At 37.6% G+C, this 27891-nt stretch overlaps 1 protein-coding gene across 1 annotated transcript; it reads left to right on the top strand.

The window, feature by feature from the left end:
* The first annotated feature begins 1108 nt into the window (after nt 1-1108).
* On the top strand, nt 1109-27891 carry TSEN15 (tRNA splicing endonuclease subunit 15). The gene is made up of 5 exons (XM_043485798.1): nt 1109-1317; nt 3662-3743; nt 4024-4159; nt 25955-26096; nt 26632-27891. The coding sequence occupies exons 1-5, from the start codon at nt 1192-1194 to the stop codon at nt 26650-26652; spliced, it is 507 nt and encodes a 168-aa protein (XP_043341733.1). The 5' UTR covers nt 1109-1191; the 3' UTR covers nt 26653-27891.

The raw sequence follows: 27891 nt of genomic DNA, 5'->3' as shown, positions 1-27891 counted from the left end.
GTACTTTGTTGTTGTTGTTCTGTCACTAAGTCCTGTTGGACCCTTTGCAATGCCATGGACTGCAGCACACTAAGCTTCCCTATCCTCCACTATTTCCCAGAGTTTGCTTAAACTCATGTCCATGATGCTATCTAACCATCTCATCCTCTGCCACCCTCTTCTCCTTTTGCCTTCAATCTTTCCCAGCACCAGGGGCTTTTCCAATGAGTCGCTCATCCACACTTAGCTCAAGCTAAACTCTAAGGAAAGGGAAACCTCCCTTGTTGTGCTTCATCACCCTCCAAGCAAGCTTGCTCTCCTGACTAGGCTCAGGAGGCTCTGTTCGCATTCCAAGGTATTCTGGAATACCTATTTTTGTATTACGTCCTTTTAGGTATTTGACCTAATACCTGTTTTCTATTTTTGTATTATGCCCGATTTTTATAGATGTTTTCTTCTGGGGGTACAGTCTCAGCCTGTCATATTTGGAAGCAGAAGTTCTATCCCTGTCTGGTACTTTGACTCTTGAGAGAGTCATTTCTTGCCTTGATTAACGCAATACCTCCTAGGCAGTCCTGCTTCCACCCTTGACCCCTAAGATCTAGTCTCAGCACTTCAGGCAGAGGGACACAGGAAAAATAACAGGAACTTCTGGCGTCCCCCTGTTTCACTCATAGTAAATCCATAAAAGCTTAAAATGTCCTGCCCTGCCTGTCTGAAACTCCTCAGCCTTCTTGACTTCCACGTCACACGCTTATGCTGGTTTGCATCCTCCTTTTCTGACGACTCGTGTTTATGTTCAACAACTCGTGTTTATTCTTGCTCCTCCAATCCTAAAAGGTCGGTTCACCCTAAATATATGGTTCTTGACACTCCGGTCTCTCTCCTTTCCACTTTCTTCTCTGGAGATCTCATCCACTTCCACACTTTGAGCAGCTGTAAACGGCGCTGATGTAAGGAGAATTAAGAGCTCCTGGACCTTCTCCACGCTAGCACCTACCCAGATCCGAATAAGCTCACACGGAGACTGGAGCGCGTTCGTTCAGGTTCTAGTTGTGTTGGTCTGAAGGTGGGGCTGATCCTCGCAGCACCTGAGTTCTGCGCCGGCGCAACACACGACGCGGAGGCGGAACCGAGACGCGTGAGTCTCTGCTTCTGGCCGGGCGCGGAGAGCACGGCGCGGTGCACCACGGGCGCGCCGCACGGCAGGGCATGGAGGAGCGCGGGGAGTCCCAGCCGACTGCGGGTTGCGGCGATGTGCGCTCCGGCGACGATCGCGGCGGCGGCAGCGCCCACCCGTGGGCCCCCGAGGACGCCTGGATGGGCACGCACCCTAAGGTCAGCAGGCGCGAGAGGAGCAGGGCGCCCTGTCCAGGCCTGCACCCAAGGCGGGACCCCCGGGCCGTGCTCCCCCTTGGGCCCTTGACTCCCCACCCGATGGGATCACAGAGTTTCCGTGCGAACCTCACTGAAGGGGATTCTTTTTGCTCACTGATCGCTGCTGGCAACATTGTTTTTGTTTGTTTCAATGAGTTAAACTATTGTTCTGACACCGCCCCCTTCCGCCTCGCCTCCCTCCGACCATTCTTAACTGGAGGGAACATCGTTAGCTACATTGCCTCTGGAGCCAGATAACAGCCACACCAGTAATCTGAGTTTTGCTGCTTAGGGTCGTTCTTGGGGATGGTCTCATTTAATCCTCATAGTAACCAAGCGGAACCGTTTGTGAGCCTTGAATAAGCTGTAGTAGTCTACCATGGTCAAGGTTTTAGGCCCAGTCCCCCTTTGTCTCTGTTGGCAAATTGCTGCCCTGGACCAGCTATGGCCCAAGCAATGAATGGATATGAGTTTTGCAAGAATCTCAGGGACTACATACTTTGGTCTAGTAGCTTGAATAGAATTGCAGTCTTCTGCTGGAGAGCAGTATTTCATACATAGTGACCTAAAAAACATTCCAGAAAAGGAAAAATTTGAAGATCTTTTCATCTTCTCTTGCTTGATTTTATCCTTCTGCTCTGATCCCCTTACACCCTCTCAGGGTGAGAAAAACAAACGCTAACATGGAGATATTATTAAGTGCCATCAAAGAACCAAAATATGGAGAGGGAGCATGGTGGTCAGGAGCATGAGTTCAGACTGCCTGAGTCTGAATCCTAGTTCTGTCATCAGCTTTGTGATTATTATTAATTTTTTTTTGCGGGGGTGGGGGGACGCAAAAAAAAAAAAAAGTTTTATCTCATTGTTCCTCAGTTTTCTCTTCTGTAAAATGGAGATAAGAATAGTATTAACCTTATCAAGTTGTTAGAGGATTAAGACAGTTAATATTAGTAAAGCACTTAACACACAGCAGCCACTACCTAAATATTTAAAGTAAAACACCAGTAATAAGTTTTAAAAGCTACTTCTAGATTTGATGTTACTGTTTAATTTTCATACTTGCAGGGTTTTGTTTTTTTTTTTTTTCTTTCTTTAAAGTCAAACACTTTATAGGCTCAAACAATCAAATACTTTCTTTTGGTTTTTCTTCTTGAAGGATCTAACTGATCTTAAAAAAAAAAAAGAAAAGATATTAATTGTTTGATTTTCAGTTCTGCATTTGCATTATTCAGTTTGAAAATTACTTAGGTCAATCCAATAACATAGGATCAGATTTATCATCCTCAAACACCACTTTGGTTATGTAATTCTCATGTTTAGAGAATTTCCTGAAGGGTAAAATTCATACTTTTACGTTGGCCATCAAGACCTCGCTACCTGGTCCCCAGTTGCCTTTTCAGTGTCATTTCCAAACTCATTTGAGGTTGAGGAGGACAGTTAACAGCACTCCTCTTTTCCTGCACCTGTACACACTTTGTTGCATGCTGATGGGAAGTGTGACTTTAGTGCACCCAGGTGGGTCTGCAGATGCCTCACCTCTGCATTGACCCTGCTCCCCACCTGCCTAGTCATTGACAGAGCTGGAATACCTCAGGCTTCTCCTGCAGGGGCAGGCCCTGAATAATATTCCTTCTGTGCTGACCAACAAGTCTGAAAGCCGCAGCAGCTTGCTTGATCCTTCCTTTGAAACTCAACAGTTAATGAACTCCCTGCTCTTGAGTGAGCAGGGGCGGGGAGAGAGGCCAGGAGTGCTCTTCTAGCACACCTTCTCCACCTGCAAATGAGACCAGGGAAACAGAGGCTCCCACTAACCTGCCCTGACAAAAGTCCTGTTAAGATGTCTCTACTCCCGGCAGATAGGTTTCTTTCTAGGCCTTTGAATCCATGGTGCTTATTTCCACTTTCGTGTGATTACTCACACTGTCACTCTTTCTCTGTTTATTCAATTCACACATGTCCTTCAGGGCCCAGTTTGCATCCCACTTCTGCCAGGAAACATTCACCAGCCAAGCCACCTGAGTGCAGCTCCTTTGACCTCTTGTCATTTTTTTTTTTTTTCCATTCACTTGGTTTTTAGTCACTTACTGTAATGTATTATTATTTATCTGCAATTGCAAGTGTGTATGTGTTTACCCTAGCAATCCATAAGTTTTTTTAAGAGTTAGGGATCAGGGCTTAATTGCCAAGAAACTCCCACTATATCTTTAGGAGAGCCTTATACATTATCTGTTGACTAGTTGTTAATTGAAAGAAAATGCTGAGAGATTCTTCCTTCTCTTTTTGACAATTACATTTTGATTTTCAGTATTTAGAAATGATGGAATTAGATATAGGAGATGCCACCCAAGTTTATATAGCGTTCTTGGTTTACCTGGACCTCATGGAGAGTAAGTAACTTGTTTATTATTGTTTTGTTATTGGGGCTATTGGTGGGGGAATGAGGAGTTGTGTTGGGATATAGCGTTTATGCATTTGCTGTTAATTTTGTCAGTGTTGTGATTTCTTTATTCATTAGCACTGGGAATTATGAGTAACAGAAAATACTAGAAAGATAAAGGGACATAGCATTATAAGTGATGTTTGCTCAGCTGAGTATTAGGTAGATTTTAGACCTTTTATCTTTTATTTTTGATAAATATTGTTGTCCATTCAATGATGCACTTTCAGGTAAAAGCTGGCATGAAGTAAACTGTGTGGGATTACCAGATCTCCAGCTCATCTGCCTTCTCGGTACTGAAATAGAAGGAGAAGGGTTACAGACTGTGGTACCTACGCCCATCAGTGCTTCCCTCAGCCATAACAGGTGGGCAGCTGATTTTGATCTTTGTTTAGCAGGTTAGTTCCTTTCCTGCATAAAGCACTAGGAATCCTTAAATTAGAGGTAGTAATATATTTTAAAGGCTTCCTGGTAGATCAGGGGTTAAGTATCTGCCTGCAACACAGGAGACACGGGTTCCATCCCTGGGTCAGGAAGATACTCTGGAGAATGAAATGGCAACCCACTCCATTATTCTTGCCTGGAAAATCCCATGGACAGAGAATCCTGGTAGGCTATAGTCCATGGGGTTGCAAAGAGTCGGACACGACTTAGCAACTGAACAACAGCAACAGTATATTTTAAAAGGGATTTGGGGTATAGGAATCATGGCTTTATTCTTGGTTATTTGAGAACTAAGTTAAATATGAGTGTTGAACAAGTGTTTATTTACTGTAAAATGTTACTGTATTTTTCATGCTCATTGGGAGTGGTTTCATTTTAGATATTTTTAACTTTATAAAAAGGCATGTAATATTTTGGGGCTTGCTTTATAATGTTAAGGTTATATTATAGTGTCTTTTGGCCAGGAGGGTGGGCCGCCGTATAGCATTCCATCGTGTGATTATACCATAGTGTTCACGTCTCTTCTGATGATGGAGTGTTGCTCATGTTCGACTTTAGGGGATAGTTTCAAACTATTTTCCAAAGTGGTTGCCTCAGTTTACTTTCCCCTGCACAGTAAATAAGATCTTTGGAAGCTATATGGTCTCTGACATTTAGTATTCTCTGACTCTTAAATTTTTGCCAGTTGAATGGCTTGTGTAACTATGGTCTTAATGTGCAGGTCTCTGATGCTGAACATTTATTTATATTTTTATTATTTCCTTGCTTGAAAAATGCATCTTCACATCCTTTACCTGTTGGATTATTTGCAGTTTCCTCACTGACCCCTAGGACTTCTTTATATATTCTTGATATTAATCCTTTTGGTTGTGTTTCCCAGATTTAAAAATCTGTCTTTCAGGTATCTTTTGATGAATAACAGCTTTTAATTTGAATATAATCATACTTACTAATTTTAATAATCAATATCTTTATGTCTAATATAAGAGCTATTTCCTAAGTAAAGATTTAAAAAACGACGGTCGCCTGTATCTTCACTAAGAGTTTTGAAGTTGCTTTTTTTAACGTTATGAGAGGAAGGCTAGGGACCCTGTTTTCAGTTGTTTTCAGTTGGATGACTATTTTTCTCTGCCCCCAATTACTGAATATTCCCTCCTTTCCTTATTATATGACATACATCTTTGTGCAGCTTTGATTTGCTTCTGGCCTCTCTTTATATTCTATTTGTCAATATATTTATTCTTAATGCCAGTACCAGGTTTTCCTAATTGCTTGCTTCATAAGAAGACCTGGTATCCTGGTAAAAAGTCTCCTTTTCTGTTCTTCTTGAGAAGCTGTGACAGTTAGCTTCTGAGATGGCTTCTTGTGATCCAGCCTTCTGATGGTCACACTTGTGTAATTCCCTTCCCTGGAGTGTGGGCTGGAAGTAGTGACTTGCTTTTTTGTTGGGGGGTAGTTGTTGTGCACTGAGCAGCTTATGGGATTTAGTTCCCCAACCAGCGATCAAACCCGGGTCCTCGGCGGTGAAAGCATAGAGTCCTAACCCTTGGAGCACCAGGGAATTCCCAGTGTCTTACTGTTAATAAATAAAATTTGGCAAAAATGATGAGATGCTACTTCTAAGGTCAGATTATAGAAGACATAAGGCTATTTGGGGTCTTTTGTGTTTCCATACAAATTTGAAAGTTTTTTGTTACTAGTTCTGTGAAAAATTGTTCAGTTGCTGAGTCATATCCGATTCTTTGTAACCCCATGGACTACAGCTTGCCAGGCTCACCTGTCCTTCACTGTCTCCCAGAGTTTGTTCAAACTCATTTCTATTGAGTTGGTGATGCTATCTAACCATCTCATCTTCTGCCGCCCCCTTCTCCTTTTGCTTTCAGTCTTGGCCAGCATCAGTGTCTTTTCCAATGTAAAAAATACTCTTGACAATTTGATAGAGATTGCACTAAATCTATGAATTGCCTTGGATCATATGGTCATTTTAACAGTATTGATTTTTCCTATCCAAGGGCATGGTATATTTTTCTTTCTGTCTGTGTCATTTTCAATTTCTTTCATCAGTGTCTTATAGTTCAACTGACAAGAGCATATCTATCTATATGTGTGTGTGTGTGTGTGTGTGTGTGTATATACACACATATATACATGTGTGCTTAGTCTCTTCAGTCATGTCTGACTCTTTGCAACCCAAAGACTTTAGCCCACCAGGCTCCTCTGTCCATGGGATTCTCCAGGCAAGAATACTGGAGTGGGTTGCCATGCCCTCCTCCAGGGGATCTTCCCGACTCAGGGACTGAATGCAGCTTCTCCTGTGTCTCCTGCATTGCAGGCGGATTCTTTATCGCTGAGCCACGGGGAAAGCCTACACACACGCGCGCACACACACACACACACATGCACACACGCACACACACGTGCACGTGCACTGTGTACCTGAAATATTGTAAATCAATGATACTTTGAGAAAAAAACAGTGACTTCTGTTGGGCACTCTCTCTCTGACTTGTTTGTTCTGAGGTAAGCCAGCTGCACTGAGAACTGTCCTAGAGAAAGGCTGAACGTAACTAGTAATGGAGCCAAGTTTCTGCTAGGTGGGAAGGGGAGGATTCAAGAAACTCCTGGAAGAGAGTAATCTTGAGCTGGAAGAGGAGCACCCAAACCTCGGAGGCTGTGGGGCAGGTAGAAAGGACAGATAAAGACATAGGTATATTTTAGTGGGTGTATAAGTAGGGAAGAGGGCTTGGAGCTGTTGTTCAGCCACTAAGTAATGTCCGACTCTTTGTGACCCTATGAACTGCAACATGCCAGGCTCCTCTGTCCTCCAGTATCTCCCAGAGTTTGCTCAGATTCCTGTCCATTGAGTCAGTGATGCTATCTAACTATCTCATCCTTGGCTGCCCCCTTCTCCTTGGCCTTCAGTTTTTCCCAGCGTCAGGGTCTTTTCTAGTAAGTCAGCTCTTCACATCAGGTGGCCAAAGTACTGGAGTTTCAGCTTCAGCATCAGTCCTTCCAGTGAACACCCAGGACTGATGTCCTTCAGGATGGACTGGTTGGATCTCCTTGCAGTCCAAGGGACTCTCAAGAGTCTTCTCCAACACCACAGTTCAAAGGGGAAGAAGGCAGAGCACCTTAAGTTCCAATATGAAGCACTTTGATGAATACTTATTTTTTTCTTAATTCTCTATGAATGCATATAGAATTAATGCATATTGATTTAGGAGAAAGACCGTGGACTAAAGCCAAAAGACCTGGATTCTGGTCTTGGCACAGATACTTAACATTTTGTTTGATGATTGGAGACAGACAATTCTTGAGTTTCACTTTGTCTTTTATTGAAGGTTACAGGTTATCAGTAGATAATATGTGAGATCCCTTCCAAATCAAAGCTACCATAATTGGTTTACATAAAATTGTATTAAGCTAATTTTTAGATTTCTATTAAATATTTTTGGTATGTGTGATTTGTTATTAGAATTATCTTTTGATATTTCAGGCTATTCATACTATTCTTTGAGAGGCTTCTTACTATGAGATTTTTCTATGTGTTTTGAGAATCAATACACAACAATTTAACTAGCTTTATTTCTAATAATGCTTCTGTCTAAGAGATGTAATAATTCACTCCTTCAGACTCTCCCTTTGTGTCTTTAAATTACTGTAACAATGTCATCCTAGCTAGTATTATTGTTATATTATTTATTTGGACAAGGAACTATCATTTAGAATTAACATACATTTAATCCTAAAAAGCAAAATGAATATAGTCTGTTTGAATCAAAATCATTTCCTAAATCTAGAACTATAAATTTGCCCAATTAATTTCTAGTTTTTCCCTACTTATGACTATTGCTTTTCTAGCTTTTTAAGCTTGTTTTCTTCTTTAAGTAGAATTAGTTGGAAGGGTAACTTAGTAATCCATTTTTGCGCTCTATAAATAAAGCAGAGGGCTTAGTCTGTGTGTCTTATTTTTATATAAATATTCATGATTATATTAGGCAGTGGAATGATAATACAGAAAATAGCACAAATGGGACCCAATACACATTAGATTTATTATGCTTTTTATGGCATAAAATGTTCTCAACTCAAAGAGTGCAAATAACCTTTAACAAATAAAGATTTGTGTGTTTGATTTCATTCCTCAGTTTTTAACAGGAGTGATATTTTTGGGTAATAGGCAAACTTTAATCTGTTTTTACTCCCATGTGTACTTTCTGTATAAAATGTTACATGTATAACAGCAATGGTGCAATTTCAGACAGTTGTGGTTAATGTAGGAATTTTCCTTCATTAGTAACACAAAGAAAATTATTGACTTTGACTCTCTGGCCGCCTTGTATAGGGAGGAAGCTCATTAAGACAAGTTCTGAAAGTATTTGGGTAGGAATTTATGAAGGCAACTCACCTTAAAAAAATGCGTTTTTTTGAATTTAAGAGAATAAACAGTTCTTTATTTGATAATAAACCACCTATAAAAATAAATCACTGGGTTCACTTTAAAAATTATTATTGTCAGATAATATTGCTTGAACTTTTTAGTCTTTACCTAGCAAATACTTATTGACTGTTAGGTCAGGAGGTGGTCTGTGTTAGAGATACTGTGCTGATCAAGACAACCTATTTCTTTTTTTGAGGCATAATTGATTTGCAACATTGTATTAGCTTCAGGTGTACAACATAATGATTTGATATTTGTATATATTGCAAAAGAAATCACTGTATATAATTACAGAGTTTTTTTTTTCTTGTGATATGAACCCTTAAGATCTACTTTCTTAGCCACTTTCAAATAATTCAATATGGTATTATTAACTGTAGTTACCATGCTGTACATTACATACCCATAACTTATTTATTTTATAACCGGAAGTTTGTACTTTTTAACTCTTTTCACCTGTTTTACCCACTGCCTCTGGCAACCTCCAATCTGTTTTCTGTGTCTATGAACTTTCGTGTGGGTGTAATTCCACAAATGCATGTGATCATATGGTATTTAAGACTTTCTCTTGAAAGTAACATTCTGGCTCTAGTTGTTGGCTTGGAAAATAAATTTTATTTCATTTTTTGGTAATTGTTAGATGAGATCTAGGAAAAAAATTGTCCTTCGTTCAGAGATTTAATTAACAGTAATTTGGGACCGCCTCCACTTATTTTATTGTTAGGTAATTGAATAACAGGGCTTCCTTATTGGCTCAGTGGTAAAGAATCCACCTGCAATGCAAGAGACATGGGTTTGATCCCTGGGTCAGGAAGATACCCTGGAGAAGGAAATAGCAACCCTCTCCAGTATTCTTGCCTGGGAAATCCCATTGACAGAGGAGCCTGGTGGCCTACAGTCCATGAGGTCCCAAAAGAATCAGACACAACTTAGTGACTAAACAACAACAACAAATTGAGTAACAGGAGTAGTGGAGTACTGATGAACATTTTACATAAGGCTGTCTCAGGACCCAGAAGGACAGGAAAGGCCTCCTCAAAGTGCTAAGAGACCATGTTTCAGCAAGACAAGTGGAAGTAGTGACTGCCTGCCTATTATGGAATCTGGTTCAGAGTAGGTGCTTAATGGCATGGGCCAAGGCCACTAATGAACAAATGAATATCTAGAACTTATGAGAAAAGAAGGGATGGGTGGGAAATGAGGGAAGAAGGGTTACATACATCTGGAAGGACATCACTGTTTACACTTTTTTGCTGTTATGAATTATACTGTAATGAATAGCCCTGTAAGTATATCTTTGTTCTCATGTGTGAGAGTCTCTCTAAGGTAGAAACTTGGAGGTGAAACGGCTGGGACATACAGCATTTACACCTTCATCTTTACTACTTATTACTAACCTGCTCTCCAGAAGGTTATCAGTTTATAGTCCCACTGACAGTATAGAAGTTTCCATAGACTAGGAGAAGAGATTTACTGATGTAGAGCCAACAAAGATTCAATCAGAATATGTACATAACTTCTGTGACTCGAGGGAAAAAGCAACCCAGATGAAAAACATGGGCAAAGAATATGAACAGCAGTTCACAGAAGAGGAATTAATCAGGGAAATACAGATGTAAGATGTGCTTGTTCATGTTTTAGCTTAATGATGCAGAAGCTTTTCAAACAGTTTATGATGTTAAATTTGACAAAAGAAAGATCTGGGAGGATGTTTGAACAGGCCTACAGCTAGCTCATGACTTGCTTTGGAGTGAATTAGAAAAAAGGGACTCTCTTGGGCATACAGAAAAAGTCTTCACCAGGATTCAGGTTTGGAAAGCTCCATCAACCAGATTTCAGACACCCTTGTACCTGGTACCTTTGTGCAAGGTACAGTCTGTACAATATACATGATTCCCTAGCCCTGAAGCATGTCTGTTGAGCCCCAGGTTTCCAGAAGGCTCTCTTAAAAATTACTGCTACATGGATGGTGTTGTGGAAGGACTTTATGCAGGTGAGTGATGCAGTAGCTTATTCCGTGTGGTTATAAGAATATTTTGCATTGGTAGAGAATGTTACAGAATTTCAGAGTACCTTCACTTGTTTCATTAGCTCTAGAACCTGTAGTGGTATACAGGCATATATAAATTATAAAATAGAGGTATATAAGGTATATATAAATTTCATATATAAAAAGCTGAGATTGAAAAGATGTTTTTATTTATGCTCTACTGTCTCCAAAGATAATAAAGGATTCAGTGTGTTGCACCAGGATCTCCAGGTAGATAACAAAGTCTCATAGCTATCATTCTTCTTACTGAAAGGTGTTGCTGAACCATGTAAAGGCATGGGATTCTTGGCCTCCAGAGGAGAAGAATTCAATCCGGGGCCAGAAACGAGGCTGGATCGCTCAGGGCTTTTGTGCGATAAAGTTTTATTAAGGTATAAGGGAGATAGAGAAAGCTTCTGACATAGGCATCAGAAAGGGGCAGAAGGAGTACGCCCTTGCTAGTGTTAGCCATGGAGTTATATACTCTCTAATTAGTTATTACAGTGAATCAAAAGAATGTCTGGAGGTTGTAAAGACCTCACTAGACCTACTCCCATAATTTACACCTTAAGATAATAGGATTAGCCAGAAGGTTTTTTCCAGAGACTGTCCTCAGGCAGGGTACATTATTGTTATATAATCCTAAGGAATGTAGAGGGGAAAAAGTTTGTCCTTTCTTCCTCCTTGAGAATTCCAGACCCCCTCTCTCCTTGGGGACCCCTAGACTTCTTATCAACCTGCCTAGGAATTAACTCTCTCATTATTTTGCTGGTGACTTTAAAATCTTTTACTGGAGAATAAAACCAGATACAGAAAGCCGCACAGTATAAATGCATAGGCTGAGTTACAAAGAGAACATTTTGAACACGTAACCACCACTTAGTCAAGAAATAAAACCTTTCCAGCCATCTCAGAACTCCTTCAGTGTGCCCTGTCCTAAGCATAACCTTTTCCTTTCCCATTATTCTTACTTTTATGATAATAACTTTTATTTTGGTATACTCTCGTATGGTGTACTCATGGTGCATTTTAATGTTTCCCTGTCCCCTGTATTTTCTGCAAATTGGCAGCTGGAATCAGGGCTTCAATTGTTATCATATTAGTAAGACTATAGCTGATGGTCTGTTCTTTTATCAGGAGGCATGTAATGCCCTTTTATTTTTTTATATACATTTTAAAATCAATTTAATTTCTACAAATAAAGCAGTTCCTTATTTGTATCTCATAAATTTTGCCCATTAAAAAATGTTTTGGTTATATCCTGTAAATGTCTCTTAATCTGCAGTAGAGATCAGCAAGCTGTCCATAAAGCTCTAGATAGTAAATATTTTGAGATTTGCTGGCTGTTTGGTCTCTGTTGCAACCCCTTAGCTCTGTCACATTAGGGGGAAAGCAGCCCTAGACAAATATATAAACAGATGGGTGTGGCTGTGTTCTTATAGCTTTATTTACAAGAACAGAGGGCATCCAGATTGATCCATAGACTAGTGGTTTACCACCTCCTGATGTGTGGGTTCTGCCTCTGTCCTCTTTTCCTCACAATTTTCCTGTTAAAGAACCTAGGCTGTTTGACATACATACTCTCCCATAGTATGGGTTTGTCAATGACTCACTCATGGTGCATTTCAGCAGCTTTCCCTGTCCTCTGTATTTTCTGCAAATTGGCAGCTGAAACCAGCAGCTTGGTTAGATGCAATTGGATCACATTAGTAAGACTCTAGCTGGTAGTCCATTCTTTCATCAGGAGACAGGTAATGTCTGGTTTTCTCTCTGTGTGATCTTAGTAGCTACTGATGCTTAATGCCTAGCTGTGACTGGTGGTTTTAACCTTTATTTTAACTTTTATTTAACCTTTATTGTTTTCCTGACCCATGATTCCAGTCCACTTTCCTTGAACTGCAGTATAGATATACTAGAGCTTTTGTTTATATATTGTTCCCAGGACCTCTTTGTGTTGACTCCCTGCTTTGACTCTCACCCAAGAAAGCATAGTAGAATGTGAGTAGGTGAGAATGGTGATATATTATGGGGAATATTAATTTTATATTAAAATACAGCCTGCCAACTTTGTTGTTGGAAATAAATCACCACACACTCGCACCATCAACCTGAGCACAGAAGCTGTAAATCACTATCCTAGACTGTGCTGCTTAGCTGCTTGATTGTGGTGCTTTTTTTCTGATAAATGTTTTGTATTCTTCACAAACCTTAAATGACATTTTTATTACTAGGGAATTTGGGTAGTATACAAAGCCCAAGAGCCAGAGGGGTTGGCAGTTGCAGTGGGTGCACGTGCCTGTTATCCACAAAGGGTACAGTGTACCTAAGGCTTGCTGGCTGTTTCCTTTACTGAAGCCCCGAGTTTTAGAATCTGTTGTTTGTAATACTGGACCACACTCTGTCGTTTTCATAGTTAATTACAACTTAGTTATGAACCATTTCCCCAGGGATAATAGTCTCACCGTAGTCCTTAAAACTATGGTAGTAACTGCTGAGTGAGAGAGTGGCATATATATTTGAAAAGCTTATTCTTTCCATTATTTACTTTATGGTGTATATGTTTTGGTTGGCCAAAAAGTTAATTCAGGTTTTTTTCAATAACATTTAATAGAGAGCCCTCAATGAACTCTTTTGCCAACCCAATTATTTGGTGACTCCTTAAAAGGTAAGGGTTCTAGGCAACATTTAATGTTGTATCTGCATCAGTGTCTCAGAATGCGCAGACAGTTTTTGTATCCATTTCCTACTCATTTTCCCAGAGTTGGCCCCTGTTGGTTTTATGTATGTAGTTTCTGGCAAGAATACAGACAGACTCCATCATAGACCAAATGAGTGTTTGAATAGCAGTGAGTCAATGCAGTATTTTGAGCACAAGTACAGTTTGTGATCATTGTTTCCGCTAAAGCAATTATACATAAAATTTGTGTGCATGTCCCCACTCCTGTCCGATTCCTTGCGGCCCCATGGACTGTTGCCTTCCAGGCTCCTCTGTCTATGGAATTTTCCAGGCAAGAATACTGGAGTGGGTTGCCATTTCCTTCTCTAGGGGATCTTCCCAACCCAGGGATAGAACGTGCATTTCTCTTTTTTTTTTTTTCAAACTTTAAGCTTTTTATTTTGTATTGGAGTATAGCCGATTAACAATGTTGTGGTAGTTTCAGATGAACAGGGAAGGTACTCAGCCATACATATGCATGTATCCATTTTCCCCGAATCATGACTCTCATCCAGGCTGGCACATAACATTAAGTAGAGTTCCGTGTGTTATATAATATTGGGCTTCCCTGTTGGCTCAGACGGTAAAGTATCTGCCTGCAATGCGGAAGACCTGGGTTTGAACCCTGGGTCAGGAAGTTCCCCTGGAGAGGGGCATGGCAACCCACTCCAGTATTCTTGCCTGGAGAATCCCCATGGACAGAGGAGCCTGGCAGGCTACAATCCATGGGGTCACAAAGAGCCAGACATGGCTGAGCGACCAAGCCCAGCACAGCCCAGCACAAGGAGCCTCCGCACTGTCTCCATGGTGGCGGTACCAGTTTACATTCCCACCAACAGGGCGGGAGGGGTCCCTTCCCCCCACGCCCTCTCCAGCTTCTGTTGGTGGTGGATTTTTTGGTGATAGTCATGCTGACTCCTGCATTGGCAGGCAGATTCCTTACCACTCATGCCACCTGGGAAGCCTTATACATAAAATTTACTCATAGTTAAAACACTCTGGCATATCTTTCAAGTCTCAAAAGGTCTTATGTATGCTAGTCCCTTGTGAAAATGCTGATTTAATACTAATTACTGATATCCAGTAGGAGAATAGAACTGGTAAAATGCTTGTAGCCAATGACAAGTGGGTAAATTATGCTGATGGGAATATGAAACTGGGAATATGCTTCTTAACAGGAGGGATACTACTACTTTTTCTCTCATCTAAAAATACTTTCTAAAACTAATGTAAATAATGTTTAGCTTACACTTTAAAATACTATATTAAGTTCTATATTTGGATGGTATATACATATGTAAAGCACTTTGGATTGTTTCTTGCTAAAGCAAATCTAAGAATTCATGTAGCAGTTTTGGTCAGTGACTGTAGAGGTTATGATAGTAGTAAATTCATAGAGGCCAAAGAGATCTGATGAATTTAAAGATAAGACAACTGGAGGAATCCTAGTGAAAGCCAAGGGCCTTTTTCTGAGCTGAGGTAGCAAATGAAGTCAAATTTGTGTCGAGAGAGCTTAGTTAGCTTTTCTTTGGACCATCCTGACATTGATATTTGTTGAATGTCCCTAAATGAATGAAGTATATTACAACAAAATTAAGGTAGTTTTATAGCCTTCTGTAATAGTGCTAATATTGTGGGTAGTTGTATATGGGAAAATACCTTCCTTAAGAAACTTACACAAGGACCCATAGCAAATTGTGAGGGGAAAAAAATATTTTTGTGTTTTTTAGCTGTCAGTTTTGTTTTATTTTCCCTGGTAGAACTTATGTTATCTTCCAATTTCCATATCAATTTAGTAAAACATGAGAGATGTGCTGAAAACTCAAACCCCAGTTGCCATACTTTAGGCTTATCTGTTTTTATATATAAGTTTTTTTAAAAAGCTGAGCAGAGAATTTTTTTTAAACAGCCGAGCAGAGGATTTTTTATAATTATGAGATCCAGAGACAGTTAAGATACTGTTTTTTTTAAATGCTCAATACATCCCTTTTGTTACAGAAGGCTATAGTTCCTTGCTTAGTAATACCAATGCATCATTCATCCTTTTAAACCTGACTAAATTATAAATGACTTTCTTCTCTCAGTGCTAGAGAAGGATACTGGATAGCTTGTGAGGATGGAACCTCTCCGATGACCGTTTTATCCCTCCACTTCCACAAATTAGTGGTGTTTCTTTTGAGGTATGGTGTTAATCTCTCTACCAGTTTACCTGAAAGGCAGTTTTTCCAAATGTTCTCTTTCTTAGCACCTTCTGGCCTGAACATCATTCTGGAAATTTAGGGGAAAAAAAAAGCCTTTAGCATTTCATATACCAGATTGGTCATCTGCTAGTTCAGCAGCCATAAGGCTAAAAGTCTAATAACTTTTGTCATTTGATTTGATCAGAACTCTTTTGGCGAGATCTTTCTATAATTTATGCTTTAAGAGAAGTGAAAAAATTCATTACACATAGAAATGAGTGTCAGAGCCAAAGTTAGACTAGAAATCCTGTGAGTTTTTAATCTGATGCTTAGCTTATTAAACTGTATTAACCTGTTTCCTACAATGTTGTTGTCACGGTTTTCAGTATTTCAAAAGAATACATTTTTCCTGACTGCAGTTCTTTTTACTTTGTTGGAGTTAATGTAGCTTTTAAATATAGTTTTTAAGGCCTGTAAAGAGTAATTTTTCTTTTTTTAAAGGACATGATTATTTTAAAAATATTTTATTAGCTGTTTATGTGTTCTCACAGCAGTAACCCAAATAATAAAAATGGACTAGTTGTTTATTTTTAAATCCATTGTACCCAGTGTTTTTCTCGAGGAAAGAGAAAAAATCTGTATTTTAAAACACAGATGTGTAGGAAAAATTAAATTTTTATTTATTTTTCTTATACTAAAATAGTATAACTTTCAGTAAAAAATTTTATGAATATCTATAATTATACTTTCTCTTAAAGCATTAAATATGATGAACATAAATGAATATTAATGGAATTATAGACCATCTAGAGTCAAAGAAGCATCTTTTTGTTTGAAGGGAAGGATAAAAAAGTAAATTGCATATTACTGCAGCATATTTTAGGTTGCTCATTCATTTATTAGGCATCTGTTGTGTATTGGGTTGCCTTTTCGGTTTGTTTATGATTTCCTTTGCTGTGCAAAAACTTTTGAGTTTAGAGAATTAACCTATGGTTACCAGAGGGGAAGTGTTGTGAGGCGGGATGGTCAGGGAGTTTGGGATTGACATGTACACACTTTCATGTATAGTTAGAATGTAGCAATTGGATAACCAACAAGGACCTATAGTAAGCATGGGAAACTCTGCTCGATATTATGTAACAACTTAAATGGGAAAAGAATTTGAAAAAGAATAGATACATGTTAAAAAAAAAACTCTTTATTTGCCTTCTTTTATAAATGGCAACACTATGCATTCTGAAGCTCAGGCCAGAAACCTTGGAGATATTTATCACTTTGTATCTATCTATACTTTATCTTTTAGAACAATTTTAAATTTACAGAAAACTTGAGCAGATAGTACAGAGGTTTCCCACATAAGTTTCAGTCCAGCACAGTGTTTATTAGTTATTATTGTGTTGCTTTAGTATGGTACATTTGTTATAATTAATGAACCAGTATTGATATAGTATTATTAAGTAAGGTCCATAGTTTTTCATTAAGGTTCACTCTTTTTATTGTACAGGTCTACTGGTTTTAACACATGCATAATGTCACGTATCCACCGTTATACACAATAGTTTTATTGCCCTAAAAATCCTGTGTGCTGCATATAGCCATCCGTTTGCCCCCACTCTGAACTGCTGGCTGCCACTGAACTTTTAACTCTGTAGCTTTGCCTTTTTCAGAATGGTATATAGTTGAGAGTTTTGATTAGGATTGTGCTTAATTTATAGATCACAATGGGAAGAATTGGCATCTTAATAATATTGAATCTTCCTATCCAAGGATATGGACTATTTCTCCATTTATTTAGATCTCCTGTGATTTCTTTCATCAGAGTTTTACAGTTTTCCTTAAACAGATCCTGTGTATATTCTTCTTAGTTTATACCTAAAGTATTTAACTTTTTGGATGCTATTGTAAATGGTGCTGTGTTTTTCATTTGAAGTTCCATTTGTTCATTCCTGATATATAGGAAAGCAACTGACTTTCATATATTAACCTTGCTATATAATCTCTGATTAGTTTTAATCCACCCAGTTCTCAGATTAATTTGTTAACAAATTCTGTCACTTCTCCCTTAAAAGTTTATCTAAAATCTGACCATCTCTCCCCTCTTTTGCTATACCATATTCCTCTGGTATAAGCTACTATCGTCTCACCCTCTGTACTATTGCAACCTATGAAGTGGCCCCCTTTTATTACATTTATTGCTACTCAGTGTATTATATATTATTTACTTTCTTCTTCCCCGCACTTCCTTGATGGAAACAGGAACTTTGTTCTGTTCATTGCTATTAATACTTCCCCTGTGCCTAACCTAGTACCTGATATTTGGTGTTAAATAGGTATTTGTTGGATGAGTGAGGGATATGACTCAGTTTCTGCAAAAGAAAGTTGCTGAATAATAGCTTAAAGAACATAAGGTTACTCCAAGCAACCTTACAAGAGTTTCTATAAAACTAGAGTGTCTACAAAATTCATCTGTTTGCAAGATTTTCCCACACTTTACGCGGTAACTAAAACTGTCTGTATCTGAGGAGAGAACAGTCACAGATCTGGAGAGTCCCTCTGCTGATTCTATGAATAGGCTCCTTACCTTTTAGTTAAGTTCTTTTTCATCCATTTCTTCACCACTCAACATGCCCGCCCCCCCCCCCCCCACTTCAACCCTTCTTTTGCCTAAGTGCCTTGGAAGAAAGACTTATAGTAATGGTGGAGTAAAGGGTTAATAGAACTAACAATTCCTCCTTTAGAACATTTTTAAAGATGTTCTTAGTTATAAGATTTAATTCTGAAGTGCTACATATTTTTGAAGGATACCCCATTATTATTTCCCTGTAAAAAATATTTCCTCTCTCCAAAAGTATATACTCTTTATTAAAAATTCATCAAGTGATCATTATTTTATATGAGGCCTGAAGTCTAATAACTCGTGAAGTGACTTCTGGCATTTGTCTGCCCTGCATATCAGGATGTGTGTCCTTATACTACCTCTGCTGGAAATCTGCTTCTGGTGAAACCACCCATTCTGGCAGCTTCTTTCAACTAGCATAGCATTTTTTTTTTCCTCTTACCCTCAAGAAAAAAAACCAAAAAACAAACTTGCAATTTATTTTAGCAGAATGACTTCCCACTGGGGCAAATAGCCACACAGGCACTTAATTGTTGAGTAAACCCCCTTGAAACTGTAGTCGCCTTGATTTTTTATGAGGAAGGCATTGGCATGATCCCTAAGCGGGTGGTCTGTTATTCTTGAAACCTTGAGGATTGAGCCTGTGGATGAGTAAGCCCCGTGGGCACCAATTTAATCTTGCATTGTGTTTCAGAGTTGCATAATGGTGTGTCCTTTCAATATATCATAATGAGACAGATCAGGGAGTTCATGTGTTTTATCGATGTAACTGAAGCATGTATCAATTTGACCACATTGAAGAGGACAGAAGAACATATTGCCTTCTGTGGGGTGAAATTAATAATAATTTTAACCCGTGATGCATTCTAGTTCAACAAGGTTGAAGTTAAAATTAATGTTGTCTTCAACTTTTTTGCCCTTTGTGCACATCTCCAGAGATTACTTAGTCTCTATTATAGGGTTCTTACCAAAAAAAACTATATATGCTAAGATTTATTGAAAGAATTTAAATAGCTTGAAGAGATGGCAGCAGCTAAATAATGTTCTCTGTGTGTTTGCCTCAGATACATTCTCAAGTTAGCTTTGTTAAACTTCAGAATCACTGTTTTCAGTATGCTGAGCTCCTCTCTAAACAGTTATAAGAAAGAAAAACCTGTTATAAACATCAAATTCTGTTACTGTTGATCAACAACTATGATACTGACTTACCTCTTTCTTAGGTGGGATTTTTCCCTTAAAATGTAATGAACTCAAAAACCTGAAGTTCTTGTTGTTAATGCATAGGTTATGTTTTACATATGTGAATTTCTATCAGATATGAACTATAAAGAGTTTTATTATCTAAATTATTATTTTAGATCTGTCTAATGTAACATCTCTACAATATCTTTCCAAAGAACTGAGTTTTTAAAAAATATGCATATAAGGAAACTTCGTTCTGTGGTTTCTAAATTAATATTTCAAACTATGAGCTTGTTAGAGGTTAAATGAGACTGTAGTATTTTAATAATGCTTCATGATCCTCAGCATCTTTACAATCATGTGTGGTTTTTAAAATAGAACTTTGAAACCTGTTGTTGTTGTTTATTGAGAAAGCACAGTCTATTGACTCAAAGTAACATCTTTAGGAGTTTATTAGTACCCCATAAAGGAAACAAATAAGACAGATCTCAAATAGACAGATGATGGCATTACCTTAAACGTGTCACAAATTGCCGTTGACTAGAAGAGATCTTGAACAAGAATCTTTGTGAGACTTCCCAAGTGTGTTTTGAGTAACAGAGGCAGATAAATGATTTAATTCTGTTATTACTGAGAAAATTCATTGGTAATTTTCCCCCACACACTTCCACGTAGGATAAACAGAGCTCTGAGATGGGAACTTCCATTTCATTTTTGACAGTGATTTCCCTCGACTCTGAAGACAATACCCCCTTTACAACTCTGAGCTAATTTTCAAATGTGAGGGTTTCCCACATGGGTGTTTTGAGTAAGTCTGAAAATGTTTTGCTATTTATATCAAAGAACTCTGGAAACAAATATGAATGAGATGGAAATTTCTATCCTAAATTTCAGTATTTGAGCTAGAATTCCCATGCAGTTTGCATTAGGGGGAAAAAAAACCACATGCCTGCACATACACATATACATTTCTGATTTAAATCATGTTATATTGGGAGAAAAAGAAAATAGGTAAAAATCATCTTAAGTTTTTTTTTTTTTTCCCCTTCCATCTGTGTCCCATCTTCATCATACCCTGCTGGTTAGGGACATTTAAAGGAACTTATTTGAAAGTTATGTGTCTTGCAGTGGCTTCAGAGTGTCACTTTCCATCAGTGCTCTGTAATAAGGTTTCTGATTAATATTTATGGTTGCTTCATCCAAATATCTCTTTATAAAGTAAACCTCTGATATGAACAGTAAGCTCGCTAATTGTCATACCATTCAACATAGGTGGAAATTGTTTTTTAAGAGGAAGGTAGTGATTACCATATTACATCCCAATTTTCAAAGAAGCAAATCTGGTATAGATAGTTGATAAAAATACTGTATTCAGTGACTACTTGTCAGTTTGTAAAGTCTTTTCATGTATGCCACCCCATTGATTATTACAGTAATCCTATTTGTAGACATAGAGATATACTATCTTCCGATTATAGCACCATTTGTTAAAAAGACTTTCTTCATTGAATTGCCTTTGTACCTTTGTCAGAAATCAACAGATCGGACTTACAGCGTATTAAGAAGTAATACAGATGATAATATTAACACAAAGGATGGGGCTGTGTAGAAGCAAGGAAATGACATCAGAAAGTAACTTGAAGAAACATTAATACCAGAAATATTAAATATGTAGGTTATATATTTTTTATCCTTTTTCCTCTTAACTTTTTTAAAGATATAAGATTGTATAAAGTAATAACACTGTACTGAGTTTATAATATATAGGCATAGTATATATGACAGTAATAGCACAAAGAAGGGAGAAAGGAATGAAATTATATTGGAGTTTCTATATTTGTTTTAGAATTAATCTGAGTAAATTGTGGTAAATTAAGGTGCATATAGTGTGATCTCTAGAACCACCACTAAGGAACTCAAAAAAGTACATCTGACCCTTGAACAATGCAGGAGTTAGGGATGCCAATCCTCTGCATAGTTGAAAATCTGAGGATAACTTTATAGCTGACCCTCTGTGTCTGCAGCTCTGTATCCACAGATCCAATAGACCAGGGATCATAGTACTATAGTGTTCAATACATATTTATTGGAAAAAAAATCCACAGATAAATAGACCTGCACAGTTCAAATCTGTGTTGTTCAGGGGTCAACTGTATAGTTAAAAAAAACACAAAGTAATCAAAATAGTACTCTAGAAAATATCAATTTAATCAAAAGGAGGAGGTAAAGGAGGAACAGAGGAATAAAAAAAAGACATGTGATATACAGAAAGTGAAAGTGAAAATCCCTTGGTCGTGTCCAACTCTTTGCAACCCCATGGACTATATAGTCTGTGGAATTCTCCAGGCCAGAATACTGGAGTGGCTAGCTGTTCCTTTCTCCAGGGGATCTTACCAACCCAGGGATTGAACCCAGGTCTCCCTTACTGCAGGTGGATTCTTTACCAGCTGAGCCACCCAAAACAAATAGCAAAATGGCATACATAAATAGAACAATATTAATATTATTTTAAATGTGAATGGATTAAACTTTCCAATCAAAGGACAGGAATTATAAGACTGGATATAAAAACAAGGTCCAACTACATGCTCTCTGTAAGAGAGACACTTTACATTCAGAGACAACAATTTTGGGAAAGTCTGAACTATTTCTTCTACACTGCTATAGTCTAAATGTGTCCCCTGTGTTTCGTATGGTGAAATCCTTAGCCCAGAAGTTGATGTATTAGGAGGTGAGATCTTTGGAGGTGCTTAAGCAATCAATGATGGTAGAACCCTCATAAATGGAATTAGTGGCTTTAAAGAAGACCTTACAGAGGTCTCTTACCCCTTTCACCACGTGAAGATGTAGTAAGAGGGTTCTGGCTGTGAACCAGGAAGAGGACCTCCACCTGAAAGAGACCATGCTGGTGCCTTGATGTTGGACTTTTCAACTTTCAGAACCCTGAGATATAAACTTCTATTGTTTATGCGCTGTGGTATTTTGTTATAGCAGCCTGAACAGACTAAGATACACATTATTCTCTCCTTATTTTCTTTCTGTAATATACACGTATGTTAAACTGATACTGCACTAAAGTCCTCTGATGTTTTATTTAAAGAAAAAAAATGTTCTCCTTGTATTATACTTCAGTTAAGTTTTTTGTGACCTGTTTTTAGGTTCATTAAGTTCTTTCTTCTGTTGTGTCTAATCTGTCATTGAGCCCAGTCAATAATTTTGAAAATATATTTTTAGATTCTAGAATGTTCATTTTCTTTAGAATTTTCATTCTTTTGCTTAAATTTTTCATCTTATCACTCATTTTGTCTGTGTTTTTTCTCAATACCATAATATTTATTGTAGTTATTTTAGAATCTTTACTTAACTCCAGCATCTAAGTTTTTCAACAGCCTTAGTTTTCTGATAGTTTTCTTGTATTGATTTTTTGATGTTGATTATTAGATATATTTTACACCTTCTTCACATAGCTTAGAGTTTTTCATGGGATGCTGGCCATTGTGTATGAAGAAGAGACTGAGGTTGATAGACTGATGTGGATGCTACCTACCCGCCCCCCTCACTCCACCTCCTAAAGAGCTCATCCTTTCCTCTGTCTGACAGGTAGAGTCAGGGTCTTATTTAGTCATTCAGATCAGAAGTCAAGAGGAATCGTAGCTGAGTTGCAGCTTTATAGTTATCAGTTCTGTTCTGGTTTCAAATGTCTTGAGAATGGATCAGGCCTCTCGCTTCAGCAGGGCCTAGTGATTAGGGCTTGCCTGCCATTTTCTAGTCCCTTCCCCAGCTTTTCATGCTGCTGCTTAAACACAGCAGAAGTCCCATGAGTAAGCATTGGTGGACTAGAGGGACTGATGTCCCTCAAGATTCCAACCCACCACATCAGTTCAAGCGTGGCTTTCAGATGTTGTGCTGTTTTCTCCTGGTCCCAGTGAAATCACTTTCCTATGACTGGCTCACTCCTCCAGCCACAGTGACCAGACTTAGCAGTTGCCCTTGAGGGTTAGAAGTGGCTGTGTCTTGGTCTCTAGTTTACCCAGGAAGGGCTCATTTCTCATTGGAATTTAGCTCCTTTGTACTTCTTTGTACTTTACCTCTTTTTTATGGCATTAAAGAAAAATGGTATATTTTTAAGCAAATGAGGTATTTTCTCTTTATTATCATAGGAATGGTGGTCTTTTGAGATCTTCTATATCCTAATTAGAAGTGAAATCTCCTTCTGCTCTGACTTTTGAATATGTAATAATGAAAAAAAGGAACATTACCTTGGTGATCATATCTTACAATTTTTATTCTTAACTTTTTTCATAGTGTAGAGTAGGGGTCAGCAAACCTTTTCTTAAAGGACCAGGTAGTAAGTATGTTGGGCTTCATGGGCAGAGTAGCAAAATCAAGGCTATTATGTAGGTACTTATATGCCCATTCAAAATGTACCATTTGAAGATATAAAGATCATTCTTAGCTCATGAGCTATAGAAAAACAGGTGACCAGAGCTTGCCAGGCCCTGGTGTAGAGACAAATGATAAAGCAATTTGAATGTGTGATGACACATAAGAGATGTGGGTTTGAACCCTGGGTTGGAAAGATCCCCTGGAGGAGGGCATGGCAACCCACTCCAGTATTCTTGCCTGGAGAATCCCATGGACAGAGGTGCTTGACAGGCTATAGTGCATAGGGTTGCAGAGTCGGACACAACTGAAGCAACTTAGCATGCATGCACGTTAAACAAAAAGCAAGCAAATATCAGATACTTTGAAGACATTACTACAGATACTCGAAAGCATTCTACTACATACTATTAACAATTTATTTTCTTAGAAAGCTTTGACCCTCAAAATTGGTAAAGCCAGTGGAAACAGACACTTAGGTGTGTTAAGTACAAGGTAGTGATTACAGTAATGTAGGTTTGCACAAGGTGTCTCTGTAGGATTGGGGAAAGATGATGCTTTGCTGACTCTTGAAAAGGAATTAAGATTTTTTTTCAGGAAAAAATTTTATTTATCCAATAATACCAGTATTACCATACTGTTGAATTGACTCTCTCAAGGTCATCTTAGAAATGGTTTGACTATGAGGTTTGACAAACTTAGAAACTCATTCTCTCCTTATGTGATTATATACTTGTGAATATTTAATGATAGGTAGTAGGTAAGCAGCCTTTTGTGACTGTTTTAAGAAACTAGTTATCACTCTGTAACATATTATGCAGTGACTAAATGGTAGTTTAGCAAGAACAATTCAGTTTCAGCTTTCTCAGAGGTTTATTGCTGTTTTAAATCACTTTTAAAATCTTGTCTCCTCCACAGATTTTTTAAAAAGTATTATAATTACTGTAGGAAGGCTATTTCAAAGCAGAGACTTCTTTTTAGATGCTTTATAAATTAAAGAGCTAGTAGGATGGGTGAAGAGTCACCACAAGAATTTTTACTTAAGAGTTGGGAGTAGAATTTAAGGGGACAAATTAGACTTTTGCTAAAGAGAGTATAGTGTTATTTATGTATTCAGTTGTAGCATGTTAATATGCTAGTAAATCTTTTTCTAATTCCAGAAAATTGGTTAGCTTAATGAAAAAAACATCTGATCATTTTTTATTTGCCTTTTTAAGAAGACTCCTCTGGAGTTTACATTTTCCTCAATTACTGAACACAGGTTTTGTTAGGTAGGTAATAACAATTTTTAGTTCATGATATGCAAAAGCTAACAGTGCTTTGAAGATCTTGATATTGGATTTAGTAGATTATTTTACACAGCAAGCAAACCAAAATCCTTCATAACATTGATGCTTGACATATAATTTTATTAAAAAATTTTTTTCTCTCTGTATTTTTCTTTTTGCTTTTATTAAGTATCAGGATATGTGAGAGCCACAGAAATATCTGTATTCATATCCAATAATTCTAATACTTGGAAAGACCAAGCAGAATTATTTAAAAAGAAACTACTACCTGCAGAAAGATGATTATCACAGTTTATCTTTATTAGCACCATCCTCCTCACACACACACACACAAAACTGAAAGAATATTACAGCAATAGGGGAATGATTGGATAAATTGTGAATCAATAGAATATATAACCTTATAAAGATTGCAATTTTGAGCACCATGTAGAAATATGGGGAAATGTTTATTATAGTCTATTAAAAAAAAAACCAAACAAACAAACCTGAATACCAATTGTTTTGCTGTAAGATACCAGGTTGGAAACTTGGAAGATGAGTAATAAAATTTTTTAGCCGATTTAGATGCACTAAATACTGTTAGTGTCCCTTTCTGTAGGTTCCCTAGATACAGTTTTGATTCTCTTAGGTATAATGATCGGGAGAGATGAGTGAATATAAAAGAGGAGGACTGAAAGTCAGTAGATAATGCTTATTTGTGGGATTTTCTGTATAAAAAGGTAACTTAAGTGTTTATATTTGAGCCTTCAGACATTTCCTGAGTCAACGTTATGGATATAATGTTATTATGTACCTTGTCTCCAAGATTTTACAGTATTTGACCTTATTATTAACTGAGTAACTGTGAATCCTGAATGTGTTATGACTCTATTTTCAGGATAAGGGAAATCTTGAAGGCATCTCGAAAATTGCAAGGTGATCCCGACTTGCCCATGTCATTTACTTTGGCCATAGTGGAGTCCGACTCTACAATAGTCTACTACAAACTCACTGATGGATTTATGCTGCCAGATCCTCAGGTCAGTTTGGAGGTGACTATCAGTAAAACAGTGAAAAAAGAAGAAAATTATGACATGATTTTAGGTGTGAATCCGTCCACTCACAGAACCATCGCTTCTTTTGCAATATGAAAATTCAAGGGAAAAAGGACTTGATGTCTCATACTTCAGAAAACTAGCTATGTTCTGTTCAAAGTAACATGTTCCTAGTTGTTTTCACAAAAAATTATTTGACTTCCTTACTCTACAGAAAATTTTATAGTTTCCCAGAGTACTTCATGAAGTCATAACACATTTAATTATTTGATGAGTAACTGGGGTGGAATATAAAGGCTTATAATAGTTTTAACCAAAAGAACATTTAAGGAAATGTTAAATTGGTTGGCATTTTGACAGGAACAATTTAATACATAAATGTGTTTTATATGATTTCTTTACATGCATTGTTAGCATAATTGAGATAATCATAATAAATATCTTTCAAGTTTTGCTTTAAATTACATTATCTTTTGGGAAAAAGGTCCATCCTGATCTTTTTCTTTTTTTTATGTTGCAGAATATTTCCCTTAGAAGATGACACCTATACTTCCCGATGTTTACTTTGTTCACACAAGACTGGATTAAGAACCATCAGCCTGGTTCATCTTTTATCTCAGAGATAGTCAGGGCTGACTTAGCTGATCCCATTCCAGAAGTTTTCTTTTTTGAAGAATAAAACTTTCCCATATAGAAGAATTTATTTTCTTAAAAAATAGTAAGATAGTTGCTCTAGAACTTTCTCACCTGGAGACAGTTTGATTATAGTCATATGCAGGTTTATGCCTGTGGTGTGTTCAGAAGGACAGGAAATTCTTGAGACCACCTTCTCTTTCCCTTACTCAGCTCTCTCAGTCTTTGGTCACTACAGCCAGTCTGCAGAAATGGAGAATTTACTTTAGTCTGCTTTTTCATCCTCGGTAGAAGGTGTTCTTTTGATTGGTTTTCATGGTACAATTAATGTTACTTCCTTCTTTGGTTAAATCAAAATTAAAAATATGCTCATCCAGTGTATAAAATTGCATGTCTAGATTAATAGGGACCAGAGAAGTGTTACCTACAAGAGCACTGGGCCTTTTTTTTTTTTTCTCCCATTCTTACTTACTACCACCATACTGTACATAGCTAGAATATTGTAGGAGAGATAGTAATAGTAGCGGACAGTGTGAACCTTAAAAACATCTTTCTTCAGTAGACCTAGTTTTTCCACTTTTTCTTAATTAATTGTTGCCTAGAAAGGTGTTTTAAAAGTTAAGGCAAGAGTCAGAAAAATTTTTCTGGAAAGGGCCAGAAAGGAACTATTTTAGGTTTTTCAGGCCATATAGGTTTTCTCACAACTTCTCAGCTATCTTGTTTGTAGAATAAAAATAATTGTAGACAGTATATAAATGAATGGATATGCCTGTATTCCAATAAAACTTTATTTACAAATGCAGGGCCATAGTTTGCCAACACCTGGTCTGGGGAAATAGTCAATAAACATACAAAAGTAATGAATGTTGTGTTAGGTACCCATTAAAAATTAGAAATGAGAATACTGTAAAACACGAGAAAATGCTTAGTAAAAAGAAAAAAGCAAGATACAAAGTGTATGAATGGATATGATTATGGCTGTGAATAACACACCAAGTATATAATAAAAAAAGGACAAAATAAATTCCTAACTGTGGTTATAATAGGAGGGCAGGGCAGTAAATGGATGGCTTTGTCTTTCTTTAAGATTTTACTTTTTCTTTGTTGGTATTACTTTTATAATAAAAATGTTTTAAAGTAAAAAAAA

This window comes from Cervus canadensis, chromosome 13, assembly GCF_019320065.1.
Source record: "Cervus canadensis isolate Bull #8, Minnesota chromosome 13, ASM1932006v1, whole genome shotgun sequence".
Lineage (NCBI taxonomy): Eukaryota > Metazoa > Chordata > Mammalia > Artiodactyla > Cervidae > Cervus > Cervus canadensis.
This window is presented reverse-complemented; position numbering and strand designations above follow the sequence as displayed.

Bases quoted from the DNA above. Each gene is read 5' to 3' on its own strand.
- TSEN15 (XM_043485798.1), top strand. From the start codon at position 1,192: ATGGAGGAGCGCGGGGAGTCCCAGCCGACTGCGGGTTGCGGCGATGTG. The intron at 1,318-3,661 runs GTCAGCAGGCGC...TTTGATTTTCAG, and splicing joins GGATGGGCACGCACCCTAAG to TATTTAGAAATGATGGAATT. The intron at 26,097-26,631 runs GTCAGTTTGGAG...TTTATGTTGCAG, and splicing joins TTATGCTGCCAGATCCTCAG to AATATTTCCCTTAGAAGATG.